The sequence below is a fragment of the Xiphophorus maculatus genome, chromosome 12, assembly GCF_002775205.1.
Source record: "Xiphophorus maculatus strain JP 163 A chromosome 12, X_maculatus-5.0-male, whole genome shotgun sequence".
Lineage (NCBI taxonomy): Eukaryota > Metazoa > Chordata > Actinopteri > Cyprinodontiformes > Poeciliidae > Xiphophorus > Xiphophorus maculatus.
This window is the reverse complement of record NC_036454.1, coordinates 564,931-581,446: the sequence shown is the minus strand read 5'-3', so window position 1 is coordinate 581,446 and position 16,516 is coordinate 564,931. Positions and strand designations below refer to the sequence as shown.

The 16,516-nt window shown below is 38.6% G+C and overlaps 1 protein-coding gene across 11 annotated transcripts in view; it reads right to left on the bottom strand.

Moving 5' to 3' along the window:
* Positions 1–16,516, bottom strand: part of apba1 (amyloid beta precursor protein binding family A member 1) — a 58,456-nt gene that overhangs the window by 18,310 nt on the left and 23,630 nt on the right. For all 11 annotated transcript variants that reach the window (XR_002753586.1, XR_002753587.1, XR_002753588.1 and 8 more), the window contains 5 exons: positions 15,175–15,320; positions 7,080–7,157; positions 3,446–3,631; positions 3,167–3,346; positions 2,514–2,726 (listed from right to left, as the gene is read on the bottom strand). Coding sequence is in view for 8 of the 11 variants with exons in the window: in XM_023343789.1 (XP_023199557.1) it covers positions 2,514–2,726; positions 3,167–3,346; positions 3,446–3,631; positions 7,080–7,157; positions 15,175–15,320 (803 nt within the window). In the remaining 3 variants the exon portion in view is untranslated. The remainder of the gene's footprint in view (positions 1–2,513; positions 2,727–3,166; positions 3,347–3,445; positions 3,632–7,079; positions 7,158–15,174; positions 15,321–16,516) is intronic.

Sequence of the window (16,516 nt, the reverse complement as noted above, 5' to 3'; positions counted from 1 at the left end):
TTGCTCTCATCATGCTTTACACCGTCAGCACTAATGATGTGTCCGAAGAACTGCAGTTCAGTTTTCCCAAAGTGACACTTGGCCCTGTTCAACTTAAGACCGGACACCTTGATCGTCCGCAAAACTGCATCGAGTCGGCGGTCATGTTGCTCTTTGGTAGATCCATAAACCAGAATATCGTCCATCACGACAACAGTCCCTTCCAGGTTTTTAAGTAGATTACTCATCAGTCGCTGGAAAATCTCAGGAGCAGATGTAATCCCGAATGGTAAGCGTTTGAAGCAAAACCGGCCCATTGGGGTAATGAATGTGGTCAGTCTTTGGCAGCTGGGGTCCAATGGAATTTGCCAAAACCCACTAGAGGCATCCAGAGTGGAGAAAATCTTGGCTCCCGCCAGTTTAGGTGTTATGTCATCTAATGTAGGCAAAATGTAGCGTTAACGCCCTTGTTCAATCGTTTTAAATCTACACACACCCTAACTTCGTCTTTGTTGCGTTTTGGAACAGGCACCATTGGGGCACACCAATCTGTTGGTTCGGTGACCTCCTCAATGATCCCAAGATTTAGCATCCGCTTTAGTTCTTTCTCCACCTTTGGAAGGAGGGGAAAAGGGACTCGGCGTGGTGTACTGACGCTGTATGGAATTGCCTCTTTCGCCAGCTCAATTTGAACTGCCGCACAGTTCAGCATTCCTATTTCCCCGAACACGTCACTGGATAACAAATAGTCACCACTGATGGCATTGACTCGTTTGACCAGTCCCATTTGCTTTGCCACTGCTCTGCCTAATAGGTTACTGACAAACTGTCCTTTAATAACCGTAATCCAGTACTGGTATTTCTGACCGTTGTGTGTGGTGGTAGCGAGGAACGTGCCCACGCATCTGACTTTTCCACCTGGACTGTACACTGTTGATCTGGATTTATGCAGTTTTGGTTTTTTCTGCAGATTATTGAAAGTTGCGTCTGTCATGACTGTGGTATCAGCACCAGTGTCGATTTTAAAATTCACTGGGCTACCATTCACTAGCAGCTCTATGTCCCAGTCGATGTCTGAGTCTGACTCCTCGATGACATTTGACTTTGCTGCTGCCCTAAGGAACAGTTCACCAATAAAGAATGAATCCTCATTCGAACATGTAGCAGTTTCAGCTCTGACTTGTTTTAGCATTTTAGTTTTACACACAGCCTCAAAATGTCCCATTTTGTTACACTTTCTGCATTTTTTATTTCGGGCAGGACAGTTTTCTTTTCTGTCGTGCATCCTATAGCATCTCTGACAGTTCTGTCTATTCTCGCCGTACGTCTCTGCTTGTTTCTGCCGTGGTTTCACGAAGCTCCTCCTTGTGCTGCTAAACTGTTTCTGTCTCACCTCATTCACTGTAGTTTCCACGCGCTCCGCACTTTGCTGTTTCACTTGTTCACTCTGACGTGCTAGCTGGATGGCTCTCTCCAGAGTCAGGTCCGCTTCTAGTTGAAGTCTTTGAGAGACCTCTTTATCCATTATTCCAATAACGATCCGGTCCCGAATCTGCTCGTCTTTCCCCACGCCGAACTCGCAGTGCTGCGCGAGCTCATATAAGCTCCGCACAAAAGCTTCCACTGTCTCACCGGCCCTCTGGCTCCGTTTGTGAAAACGAGCGCGGTCATGGATGACGTTTCTTTTTGGAACAAAGTGTTCGTCAAACTTCTGCATCACTAGGGCGAACTCATACTCTGGATGTGGCATATCCTCCGTTGCAGCAGGAAACACGAAAGAGCCGTATATAGGTTCGGCATCCCTCCCCATGGAGTACAGGAGCGAATTTACCTGCACCTCGCTGCTCTCCCTGTCGAGTTTCGACGCAACTCTGAAGCGGGAGAATCTCTGCCGCCATGTCAGCCACTCCGCAGGCGTAAAGTCAAGTGGGATAACTTCGCTGAAACACATTGTTTGAGATTTCATGCTGTCCGTAGTTCTCTAGATAAGAGAGAGCGCTGAACAAGCACGTGGCACCTGGGCGGTGCGAGCGGTGAAGAGACACTCGGGGAACCGAATCTGATGGGGAAATATGAATTGTAGTAACACCAGCATTGTCAGTAGTTTCTTCTTCTTCTTCTGTGGATTGTATATGAATTGTAGTAACACCAGCATTGTCAGTAGTTTCTTCTTCTTCTTCTGTGGATTGTAAGAAGCAGCTATGTTTTGCGTTAGACTATGCATGAGCTAGGGATTCCCTGACAGAAAAGATCCATTTATTCTGTTTATAAGACAACGGACACCTGTACATTTCAGAACCATTGCACTCTGGAACTCATTTTCAAACTGTGCCATTGTCAGAGAAAACATTCGGTGGTTTCATTAGGCTGTCAACTAAAAAATTCTGACATCCGCAAATAAAAGTTTGTTTGCAAATAACTTTTTCACTTCAAACAAAAATGAGTGATTTTAATAAAAAAGCTTTTTAAACACATTTTTTTGTTGTTTTTAAAAAAAGTCTGGAGCACCTGACTGTTAAATATCATGCACATACCTTTATGATGCTCTGGCAAGTTGACAGGGGTAGTCCAACCAGACTGGTTCCATTGATTGACATGATCTGATCCCCTATGTTGACTCTACCAGACCTCTCAGCTGGTCCAGCATGCATCATATTAGCAATGATAACAGTAGGTAGAATGGAGCCCCATCCACTCTCCACAATGACCACACCCAGAATCTCACCTTTAGCTTTTTCTATACACACCTGAGATAAAAAAAAGAGTAACCCAAAGGGAGATAACATAAAATTAGTACACATAAAAGACAACACACTGAAATACTCTGGAATCAGAATCCTAATTCTGATTCTGACCTCTGGTTGTGTTCAGCTGGTTAAGTTCAAGCTCTTCCTGAAATGTCTTACCGAATGTTTAGGGTGCCTAACTAAGGGAGATTGCTGTCAATCTCCCCTAACAAAGGGGAAATTGGCAGTGGTAAAAGACAAAAGATTGAAACAGGCCCACTTTATGTATTTTTTATTATTCTTCAGTCAACTTGAAAACTGCATCCTGAAGGATGAATATTTGAAGCCAGTAAGATAATACCAACAGTATGTCAAATTAATTATTTTTCTTCTATACATAGTAGTTCTGACAAAGAAAAATAGAATCCAAAACATCATTGAATAAATCATTGAAAACTTACATCTTTGCAGTTTTCAGACCTGGAGAAGTGAACAAGATCCTCATTATACATGTCCTGAGTGCTCATCAGGTCACTGTATTCTGTCTGACTAAGGTCCTCAGGATTGATTCCATTTGCCCTTAGGAATTGCTGGTATGCCACACTGAAAGCCTGGCCAATGGACTGGGCAATCAACTGGGCCTGGGAAAATTACAAACTTAGAAATAAATCATTCAAGAGTAACCCAAAAGGAGATAACATAAAATGAGCTAAAATGCCATGATAATCGACAGAACTCACATCTTCAGATTCAAACACATGGCAAATCATCTTGTGCTGGTGCTTACTGTCCTGACTTGGGTCTGAAACCTCCACATTCTCCTGAGAGTCACAGTGAGGCAACCTTCTCCTGGCCATCAGAACCACAATGTTGCCAATATCAGCAATGTAGGAGATGGTTCTCAAAGCATTGTCTATCATAGTTTCCTTAAAAACAACAAAACATTTTAACCAAAGAAGAAGCCAAAAAAACAAACAAACAAAAAAACATTTTGTGGTTCTCAAAACAGAGATTGTGACCGCAAAGTGGAATGTTTTGACATGGTCTCCAGAAAACAAATTAAATGTAACAATTATAATTTAAAACAAGAAGAGCATTTTTTTAATCAGGTATTTTACAAGAAAAGGCAAGATTAGTCAACCAGTTGATTTCTCTTTGGGTTTACATTAAGCCTGTTTTCATTTGGCTGCTGCAAGATCTTTGGATTTATCCATTCCTGGTATTAACTTTCATCCTGACATCCTTGATCATTCACACCTGGAGGGATCAGACTTCAGTTAGCCTCATGGTGCAAAGAAACACTGAGACACTCCATGTGCTGATGGTGTCATCCACAATTTACTGATGTTTTTGTAAAATCACTAATGTGATATGTCACTTGCACTGCATTATTTTTCTTAACACTGTTGTGGCTGTATTTAACTGTATTTGAATGTAGCTCAACAGATAGTTGAGAATAAAAATATTTGACTGCACAGAACTCGACTAAAGACTTTATCCTCCATTCCCTGGCATCTGTCAGGTGTTTTATACACCCCCAGCCCTAGCAGTGTGTAATGGTGAATAATAGCATCAAACAAGGCTATATAGCTAATTTACTTATGTGATTGACAGGATATTTAATTATAGTTTGGGTAACATAAACCCCCAAAAAGGTCTAAATAAGCTCATTCCAGTTCCTCAATTCACTGATCAATAAAATAAAAAAGAGCAGCGCTACCCAACCTTTCTTCTTCTTTTCTATTATGGTGAATTGCAAGCAACTTTAAGGTGCATACCGCCACCTACTATACACGAGTGTGTAGCAACATTACTTTACATCTATCAAATTCTATTTTTTAATTTTGTATTCTGAAGATAGATAAATAATGCTTTCCTTAATCTATAAATATCCATTATGTTTCCTTCATTTCCCAATATTCCTTTAAGACTCCATTCTTGACCTGTCCTTCCAACCATTCTTCTCAAGTTCTCCCTTTTGGGTTCATATGTCCTAGGGTTCATCAATACATGTTCTACATTTTCTTTCTCTCCACATCTTTGTTATGATCTACTCTTAATCTAATCATAATTATTTCTTCCCTGCTGTTTCTCTTATTAATATTTCTAATTAATACTGACTTTTGTACTTCATATAATCTTCTTCCTTTCTTATCTTCATTCCACCTTTTTTGTTGCCATTTTTCCATTTCTTTACTCTTAATAAGTGATTTCCCTTCCCCTTTCCCAAAAGGAATTGTAATCGTTATTATCTATCTAAAGCCCCTTTTGCTAATTTATCTGCCTTTTCATTGCCTTTTACACCTTCATGTGCTGGTACCCAACAGAACCAAATATCAATGCCACCCCTATATAATCTAAATAGACTGTGCTGACTTTATAATGCTAAATCTTTCCTATTATTTCCTTCTCCCTGAATACTTTCTAAAACTGCTTTGGAATCTGTGCACACCACCACCCTGTCCGGTCAAACCTCTTCCACCCACTGTAAGCTTAGTATAACTGCCACCATTTCTGCTGTGAAAACAGATAGTTGATCTGATATTCTTTTAGTAATATATTTTTTAAACTCTGGTATATTTATTCCTATTCCCACACATAAGAATGTGTGTGGGAATAATCTAGGATTAGATTCTTAGAATCATCTGAATATATTTTAAGGTAATTATAATATGAGCTTCTTAAATATATATCAGTCTTTATCCCTATTTCATTTAAATTTCACTCATTTTTCATTTTAAGAAGTCTCATATCTACATTTACCTCAGGAAATAGCCATGGAGGAATAACACTTATTGGATTAAACTGAGCTATTTTCTTATCTTCTAATCCATACATTTTAATCAGTTTGCTTACAATCCATCCAAATCCATTACTCTGGAACTTTGAATATTCCCAACAGTTATGTAAAATTGTTGAAGTTACATTTTCCTCCTTACTAGTTTTAATTTTCATCCAATATACTAGAGTTAATTTTATTCTTCTCATTTACAGTGGAGTTTCTCCAGTCTCTATTAAAAGAGCATTAATAGGTGATGTCTTTACTGCTCCTGTACATATACGTAAAGCCATACTCTGTAATCTATCTATAGTGTAGTGTTGTAGCTGCTGCTCCATATATAAAACTGCCATAATCTATTATTGACCTCATAAGAGCCCTATATATGTTTAATAATGACTGTCTATCTGCACCCCAGTTATTTCCAGCCACAGCCTTTAGTAGATTTATAACTTTCTTACATTTAGTTTCCAAGTTATCTATATGTGTTTTCCATGTATAAGAATTATCCAACCATAGTCCTAGAAATTTAAATTCTGCTACCCTTTCTAAAGGCTGTCCACATAATGTTATTGTTCCTACATCAATATTTCTCTTATTTGTAATAACCATAAAACAAGACTTGCTTGCTGATAATTTAAAGCCCCATTCATAAGACCATTTTTCTACTTTACTAATTGCTTTCTTAATATTTCCTACCACATGTTTTATATTCTTTCCCCTCATCCATACGGCCCCATCATCTGCATATAGTGCAGATTTTATACATTTATCAGTATCAGAAAAAATATCATTAATCATGATATTGTTTCCCAACCCTGGCCCTCAAGGCTCACTGCCCTGCATGTTTTAGGTGTTTCCTTGATTCAGTCCAGCTGATTTCAATTGATGGGCGATTAACAGGTGTGTGCCGAACTTCAGTCAGTTGAATCAGGTGCATTAAAGCAGGGAAACACCCAAAATGTGTGCCTTGGGAAACACTTCTTAATGACTATCCTCTTAGAAAGCGTAGGACTATTTTAAAATTGTCTGAGATTTACAGTCACAAAACGTTTATTGTAAACTCAAAGATATCCAGGTTTAATTCTGCCACTTAAGTGCACTTAAGTGCAGGGTCTGAGAATAAAGCTCCAGAAAATATTTTGAGGTATGAATTCACTCACCTCAGGGACACAATATAATCACCCAGGATGATCATTAGTGTGTATCCTGGACACTATATAAACAGGGTCAGTGTAGTTCCTTCCTAGTCTATTCCTCTTGGTTATTCCATTAAGAAATTTCTTCCTCCCTGACTGCAAGGGCATTCTAGTAAATATCAGGGTTATATTTACGAAAAGTGGTTCAAGGAGCATGAGATAACACAGTCAAGACATTAATTCTATCTTTAGGATGCACTGGAGAAGAATTTGTGCAGCAGCCTGACTCTACCATCATACCATCTTGGTGAAAAATAATACAAGTTTGGACAGAAATAAATGCCAATTAAAGCTAAAGACAGTTCAGCAAATATCAAAATGTGCAACAGGCAGTGTATAAGACTGTTAAAACAGTGAGGATGCCACATTTCGTTGTTCGTCCGTCTGAATGTTTACCTGGGAGTCGGCATTGAGCACCTTGATTCTCTGAGTGGAGATAAAGAGATCCACCTCTGTGATGGGCTGAGGTTCAGCCTGAGGTCAGAAACAAACAAGTAGTGATTTCTACAACACAGTGTCATAACTATAAAAAACTCAAATGAATTAAAATGGATAATAAAATTTTATTTTGGTTTTCATTTAGAACCATGTTTTCCATTCATCCTTACAGGTGCCCTACGGTTACTTTCAGTCCCCTTTCATTCAAAGAAAATCATGTGGATGAAACAAATTTCAAGTGAATTAGTTTTCACTTTTGTATTTTCGGGAACACACTATAAGACAGCCTTCTGACACTCTCCACTCAACATACTTTTAAAAATGTTACTCAATAGTGAAATTTAACATCAGTTGCTGTGTCTATTAACACAAATTAACACCTAGCATTGCTGCATATTTACTCATGAAAAATAACTACTTTGGCATAAATCGAGGGAAATTAGTTGTATACCACGTCCTTGCTCTGGTCTGTATTATTGGATTTTCTTTTAACAAAGCTTATCAGTGACTGTGGCTCACTCACTCAAGCCCCTGTCCATTTTCAGGAGGGCAGGGCCGTGCAGAGCTCTTTGGAGATGCAGGGGCTCAAAGTTAAAAATGGGCACATTGAACAAGATCTTAAAACATTGTACAACAACATAGCAACAACCCATATTAATCAGGAATCTAATATTTAATTGGATCATACTATATCATTGTCACCATGTGGGGGCAAAGCAAAGCAAATATAGTCTGTTTTATAATGTTGCTGTTTCTTCTGCTTACAGAGCTGGAGGGTTGAGTTGATCTGAGACTGTAGCTGTTAAACAGACCAGAGGAGAGAAGCTTGCTGGTTATGAAGCATGTTATTAAATAAGTCCTGCTACTTCTGCTTAACCTTTATATAACAACTTGGCTGCAGACTGCAATAAAGATCAAAAAAGCTCAGAGGGGTTAACTCCATAGACATGAATACGTAGACATCTCATTGAACTCTGAGTCCTACGTTACGTCGCCGCCATCTTGCATGTGGCAGCAGAGCGATAGGAGCTCCCCAAGTCATGTGCTGTGTGGACTTGTTTCAACCATTTTACAATACAAACTGAATTCATTGGCATTACATTTCACAGGTAAGGATGAAAGAGCAGAACTACTTGACTTTGCAGCCAGAAACCCGCTTCTAAACAACCGAGAAATATTTCCTATGTAGCTAAATTGGCCCGAAGTAACCACTGATTGTAATTTTCGTAGTGTAGCTAACGTTTTCATACTGTGTTTTCTAATGAGAGAGAGCTGATGAGAAAACGCTGTTAGAGAGGAAGTGCATTTTAAAGACCAGGGGATTTTGTGAGGATAGGTCAGTCAGGATCAGAGCTGGAGCTGCTGTTCTTCAGTCTCTGTTTCACAGCTCAGCTTCACAATGCCGGTATTTAGCTATGCTATAAAAGTGCTACGAGTCAGAGCCCCAACATGCTGAAATTATGTTTTTTTGAATGTGAAGGAATCAGATATGTATTTTCTATTACAGTTTTTGATAATTTCTCTTTTATCCTTGGCTGAAAATCGTTTGAAGTGGCTGCCTTTGGAGGGATATGAGAATTGGAACAAATATGTGATAAACAGGGGGGAATGTTAGGTGAAATGTATATATTATCATATATTTGTTGTTTCCTTTATAACAATAGTGTTTCATATTTGATGTTCCATGATTGTTTTCTTTTCTCTAAACATAAAGACTGTTTCTGTATGTTTTGATCTACTTTATCTCCATCTTCACAAGAGGGCTTCCCTGAAGAGAAGCAGTGATAACCGTGCTCACGGGGTTCATTGCTCACCAGGACTTCTTCTTCCTTTGAGCTGTTAGATAGCTGACGAATCGTCGCCTTGAAGATATACGACCTGTTCTGTTTTTACTCTGTGTTCTAATGCAAGATAACATGTGTTTAGTTAGTGATTGTCATTTAGCACTGCAACTAAAATGCTTTGACCCCACCCCTCAGAGTTGCAGTGCTCTCTGTGATAGGGACTCTGAAAATAATAAAAAGAGAGGAGCGGAAAAATGTGTTTCAGAGCGGTTGGAGATTTGTAACTGTAAACACATCTCTGTCCGTTCTCCTCGCGAGTACAAAAGAATCTAACTCTCTTGTCTTTTCTGTGTTGTTCAACTTGTCTTTAATAGGTGTCAAACCTGACAGTTACCATACACGTTACAATATACAGGATGGGCCATAAGTTTCCATAAATAGAAAAAATAAACATTTTATATTGGACAACCATTTTTATTTTTGTAGTACTCTGTGTAATCGCTGCACATCTTGGACCACTTTGTGGTTGATCTGCAACATTTCCAGTTTTCTGAAACTTGCAAATAAGTTTTGCCACAGTGTTGTGTGTGATGCTCATTCCATGTTTTCTGTTAAAGTTTCGTACAACCATGTGACTGCTTCCCAATCCAGCCATCAGTATAATTTCAATTTTTTGCTCTTTTGTCAAACGCATCTTCTTGGATATCTTCTTGGATATAAAGGAAATATACATTTTACATTCTCCTATTTATGGAACCATAAGGCCCACCCTGTAGTGTAATCTTTGTGTTTGAGCTGGGTTTGTTCACAAATACATCACAGCAAATAATAACCAATAATCAGTGATTGATTTTAAACTTGCCCAATTAATCTGGGTTTGACTATCACAGACTTCACTAAGTCTATATTTAAGCACTGTTAGTGATGCTGAGGTTCTTAGTAGGAGGGGGTCATGGATCCTAAGTCATCTGTCTAAGGCCTCATATTACCTTGGTCCAGCCCTGCATGAAGAGCGAGCCGCTGCCTGCGTATCTCTGTGCAGGAATCTACCTGGAGTCTCCCGGTAGGCCCTATGCCAGTCCCCCGATGCTTTTGGGACATCTTGATTTATTTCATTGTGGGATGTTTGGCTTTCGCTGCAGTCCAAATTGTTGGTACAGTAGTTTTGCTGATGTTTGTGTGATATTTTGTGAGCTCCAAATGCTATGAGCCAAATCTTTTCATTAGCAGTTGAGGTTCTGTAGTAACTTCTATTCACAACCTCTCACCTCCAGGCCAGAACCTGTCAGCAGGGGTGTGAACCGCCTGGTAGTAATGCCAGGTTAAAGTGCGCTCACACTTAGTCTCTGCTCGGAGCAAATCTTCACTTGCAAAACTCTCTGCTTGCTTGGTGGAATTTTCCTGCCATAATTCAAGAGCACACATTTTCAGTCTGAAAACAGGATTTTATGTCTTTTGTTCTCAAAATGTTTAATACTTTTGCTTACTTTTTTATTTTGAAAGCATGACTTGATGTCTTTCTTCTTAAAACTTGTAATGCTTGTACTCAAAACTTCTCTTCGCACTCACACTTGGTCTCTGCTCGGACTTTCTGCTCGCTTATGAAACATGGAACTGCCTTTTGGCACATTCGCATAGCAACCTTTCAGCCAATAAAATGAAAGTGTTGTACTGGGCGCATTTGTTGTGTGCCTGTGTGGCTACCATCAATTGTAGCAACCTGCACCACCCACTGGATGTAGGACAAACAACGACATTAGCTTTCTGCTCCGTGTTACGCTAACCATCCACCAGCAGCGCGCTACTGATCGCTAACAGCTAACCCAATCAAACTGCAGTTACTTCTAGTCATGACATGATGTTTGTCTATATGTCTATCTATCTCATAAATACTTTATCTCATAAATACTTTATGAGATAGATAAAATATTATCTATTCATACAGGTTATAGGCTACCTGTATGAATAACGCAGAAAGTAGAAGCACTTCACATGTGAAACAAATATTTTGCTATAAGGGGTGTAACGTAATAAGTTACATTTACATTTACTGAATTAGTCTAATTTGTCCTTTAAGTTGTTTACAAAAGCTGAACTTTTACTTTTCCTTGAATTTGTTTTGAATAAAGTTACTCGGTTACATTTGAAATCATATTCATTAACGAGTAAAGATTTTTTAAAAAACAGCATTGATCTTTTGGCTGGGTTCTTATGGTGTTGCATCAATGGGAAGACAGAGGAGCAAGGAAAACCAGTCAAGTTTAGTTCAAGTTAACTTCTGAGAAAAAGAAAAGCCCTTGCTGAATTTAATGCATCAGTTTAACTGTTTAACTGTTTGTTAACCTGCTGCATAAGCAGCAGGTTTATGATACATTGTAAACTTGAATAATATTTAAACAACAAATCAAAATGTCAATTTTATCAGGTACTTGTGATTATAATTTGTATTGACTAAAACTGAAAACAGAAGATCGGGTGCTTAGTTTGGAGTCGGTTATTTAAAACTATTAGATGGGAGTAACAAACAGCAGCTGATATAAGATATTGGAAATCAATGTTCCATTAAAAATACCCATAATATTTTCTGTTGCTTTTTTATTTATAAATGTGCTCCTTTAAATAAATATAGCTCAACACCAACATGTTCTCATTTCCTTTGTGATGACTGAACTTTGTTTTGCTCATCACAAAGTAACTAAAGTAAAATTGTGAAGAGGTATTTGTTACTTCTAATATTAGTAACTTTACTTGTATTCAAGTGCAATTTTTAAAAATCAAAATAACTTGGGCAAATTAGTTATTGTTTTCTGCATTTTATCAGGTTTTGATTTAGCTTGTATTAAAAATTCACTGTCTCACTGTGTTTTCACAGTTTTTATTTTAAGGTCAGTTAATGATAAGCAATTTATTGTTTACGGAGCCCTATAACGGACATGAGGAGAAATTTTCTTTTGCGTTGCCTCGCAAAACTATTGCGTTCCCTCGCAATATGCTTACTGCAATATTTGCTGGTCTATTTTGTATACAGTCACAAATGTCAATTTAGAATTTCAAATATATACACATTTAAAGAGCCTCAGTGTTTATTATTAACTCTTTGGTGCAAAAAACTGATTGAAAATGAAAGCCTTATGTTATAGCAGAAAGTACAATGGCCACCGTAAGAAAGGCTTACAGTATTATAACTTGTGCAGTATATTATGGCGAAAGAACACAAACGTTTTGCGAGGTAACACAAAAGAAAATAAATTCCCCATGTCCCTAGAGCACATGTGTCAAACTCAAAGTCATTTTATGTGGCCCTCTCCCCCCACCACCATTTTACAGCCCCATTGATTGACTTAAAATAGGTTTTGAGCACGAATTGACTACAAACTACATCTCCCATAATGCCTTCCGATTCTTACCACCCTACATTACGGTTTCTCGCCACTAGAGTGCAGCAGAGTCACCTCAAGCTGATTATTAATTTTCCCAGCGAATAAAACTGAAGCATCGACAAGCTAACAAGCTAAAGAGCGAAGTCCCGTGATGTTTCAATCGAGGACTTTCACCGTCTCCTGCCCCCTGATTTGATGCCACAGCTTCGGCTTCATGCAGCTCGTGTTTTGTCCATGTTTGGAGGCACCTATCTGAGCGAACAGATGTTTTCAATAATGAATTTAAACAAGACCAAGTACAGGTCGCGCATTACTGACGAAAACCTACACGCCATTTTGCGGATTGCCACAGAATAGAACTAAAACCAGACATCGACGAACTGACCAGGGGACAACGGTGCCAGACATCCGGCCAGAAAACATTGGTAAGCACGAACAAACTAAATTTAAATAGAATGACAATGTAAAACCAAAACTCAGTATACTGGAATATAAATATAGTTTATTGATTTTGCTTGTGTTTTGTTTTGTGTTTATTACAATGAGGATGTGTGTGAGTTGGTGACAGGGTGTGTAAGAGCGAAAATACTCCTTATAAGGATTTTTTTCACCAAGGAAATCTGGCGCCAAAGAAGGTCGATTTGACCTGACTCAAAGTTCCTTGTGTGTGCGAAGCAGAAATGAGACGGAAAGAATGTCTGAGAAATAAACTGTTTTGACAGATAAGAATAATAATGGGCTTGTTTTGCACTTTTGAAATGGAGCAGATGTTGGAGGTCAATAGGTCTTAACACTCCTTAAGAAACCCCAATACACACTCATGTGAAAGCGGATAGAATTCTTACGTAAGGACACACGTCAAACACGGGCAGTAATGCTATTGGTCGAAACTTACCAACTTACACCAATGAAAATGAGATTCTATAAAACAGACTGACACTAAGAATACAATGAGATTTTGGGGAGAATTTTGAGAATTGACTTTGTACTGTAAATTGATCTGTGGAACAGTGTAATAAATCTCCACCCGCCGTGGCCTGCAGTTGAAGAACTCGTCTCAGAGTATTATTTCTCATCTATAATATAATTAAGACCTTTTCTGATCCAACAGGTGAAGAGGATCAGCCTTGTGTTCAAGGACAGGCAACACCACCTCATTGTTTTGTTCTTATGTGAAATACATGTTCGTTGTGTAATAAATAACGAAAAGGTTTTGTGAATGAAGTTGAGAGTTAATATCAAAACTTGTTTTTATTCTTTGTCTGCTTATCTTTAAAGCAGACAAAGATTAATTTTCCCAGCGAATAAAACTGAAACATCGACAAGCTAACGAGCTAAAGAGCAAAGTTTAGCTGAGCAGTTTAAAAATACTGAGCATATTTTTAAACTGCTCAGTTTAAAAATATTGTAATTTTTAAACTGAGCAGTAATTTTACATCCATGCAAACTCAAATGTAATATTTAAAACATAAATACATAAAATCAGTTATTTAACAATATGAGGTGTTGTTTAATTTATTTTTAACATTGTATTTTAATACATTTATGCTAGGGTTGCCCAAGTCTAGTTTTCCAGACCTATCACTCTGCAACTTTAGATGCGTTCTTTCTCTAACACACCTGGATCATTGACTCATTCATAGGCCTCTACAGAACTGAATTGCCTCTAATGAGGGAAGTCAACTTTTTGTCTCGGGTATGTTTTAGCAGGGACGCATCTAAAAGTTGCAGTCTGGAGGACTGCACTTGGGCATTTCTGATATATACCGTGAATGTGGCCCATTGAGGGTGGCCAATATGCTGAAGTGGCCCTTGGTGAAATTGAGTTTGACACCCCTGCCCTAGAGGGTTCCGTAATTGTTCGTCCTGTCCCAGTGCACGCCGCACTTTTTTGATGCCTGTAGACAACCTGCGTAAAATGTCCCAGTCCATAAATCAAACGCACCAGTCGGATCAGTAAGAATGAGAAGGACCTCACTGCAGCAAACAGAAAGGGGTGGGGATGGACCACTGGCAGGCTTATACTTTATGAAGATATATCACAGATTTCAAAAGAAAATAAAAACAGGAGACCGTGGATAATATAAAAAATAGCGCCTCCTTCACTTCCGGAGTGCAATGGCTCCATTTCCAAGACTGACTGTGGTCCGTCCCGCCCCTTTCTGTTTGCTGTAGTGAAGTGAACTTGGCAAGAATAGTTTTTTAGAAGAAGACATGCCATGCGCTATTGTTGTAAAATCTACAATCAAGTTAATAAGCAGTTGTTTCGAGGTGTGCTGTGTTGTTTTTAATTGAGAAAAATAACATGAAACACAACTAGATACTCTCCGTTTGTTTTTAATTGGGACATTTTGAAATAAGCAGACAGATGTTAAACATAGAGGAGAACGTTTTGAAGGCCGCTGATAAAAGCTACGAGTTCTGGGAGGGAAATGGAGAGGAGAGAGAGAGAGAGACTGCTGTAGGGGTAGAAGCTCAGCACACAACCGTTCAGAAACAATAAAGAATGAGAAAAAATATATTTATAGACATATTAACTCGTGTCTTAGACTGTCTATTGATTGTAGATCTACTTTGACTCAAAGTACAGCCGTTCTGATTGATGGCCTTATTGCAGCCGTTCTCCCGGTACTGCGTATCGGCTCAGAATATTTACCGGAACGCAGTACTGAACCGTACCGGCTTACTTTCACCCTGCCTTTGCCCCACCTCAGCCCCAGTCCCCTAGAACATTTTGTTTGGAGGTCTTGATCTAGGGGTCAGAGGTGGGGACTGACAGAACAACAAAACTGTCAGTCAGAGACATATAGACATTAAGGTCAACATGTGATTCTCATTACCTAAAGGCTAATTCATGTTCATTCTGTGGGATTCCTGGTAAGTGTTTACCTTGATGCGGTTAACTGCTTCCTGTGCTTGGATCATGCGAATGTTCTTCGATGGTGTCTTCTCTGATAACATCTGTGTGGATCCAAGACAGTTAGCTGCAAAGATGATCCCATCAATTAGGTCCTCTGGGTCACAGGGGCCAGGCACTATAGACAGAGAGTCAGTCTGTTATTAGTCTCACCACATCACTAGTCAATGTGCTACATTTCCCCATAAGGATTAAAGTTAGTTAAAAGTTACCATGGACACCAAACACATACCTAAGAGAAATTTTAAGACCAATTAACCTAACAGTTAGGCAAAGGAGCTGGAGTACCTGGAGAGAACTTGTAAACTCCATGCAGAAAGACCCTTCCTCAAGATTAAAACACTGCCATTCTGCAGCCTAATATTGTTTAAGCCACCGAAAAAGGAAAACAAAACTTTTCTGCAAAATCATTTTAAAAAGTAAACAAAGGATGAATATCATCCATTTACCTCCTATTATCTGCAAAATGTTTTTTAATTAGACCAAGAGCTTCAGTGATCCAGATGATGTTTGTGTGAAAGATGCTAAAGGATCCACTGTCTGATATGCCAAATCACAGCAAAACTAGGTCAACTATAAAGCAGCATTGCTGCATAACTTGGATCTAACTGAAACACCATCAATCTGTTTATTTTGGCAAGAAACAGTCAATCAAGTTTTCTGACTCGAAATTGTTTCTAGTGGCTTGAAGTTGTCCTTTGTGACAGGAAAACTTCAAGCCAACTAAAATCATGTAAGAATGCTCAGTCGGTTTATTGGTCATTAGAGTCCAGAGCGGGAGAAACAAATATAAATACAGAAATAGATTCTGTGTTGCTGTCTTGGATATAATCATATCAATTGTGTGTTTCCCAGTATCATTTCTGGTAAAATGATCGGTACAGTATACCAAATGATTTTGAGAAGATGTCTTGAAAGTTGCATGTGGTTTTATACTTTATGAATAAACACATGGCCATTGTTTATTAATTTGTTGACTCCAGCTCATCCCAAAACGCGGGACAGTGCTTAAGCTTCCAGTGTACAGCTGTTTTGGATCGAGGTTAGATGACATTCACACTATAAATGAATCATTCTAGAGATCATTTGGAACCATACAGACACTAACTCCTTTGAATGGCTTCAGGCACCCTATGCTGAGATTGCTGTGTTCACATCTACACAAATGAACTAGACCAAAGGGGGACAGTTTGTTTTAAACAACTCGGGTGTAAAAACACCATAACTTAAAATAAGTTGAATTAATATCTTATCTACATTAATACAAACAGCATTAATTTGTTTTCACCTCATTGATATGTTTCATTTCAGTTG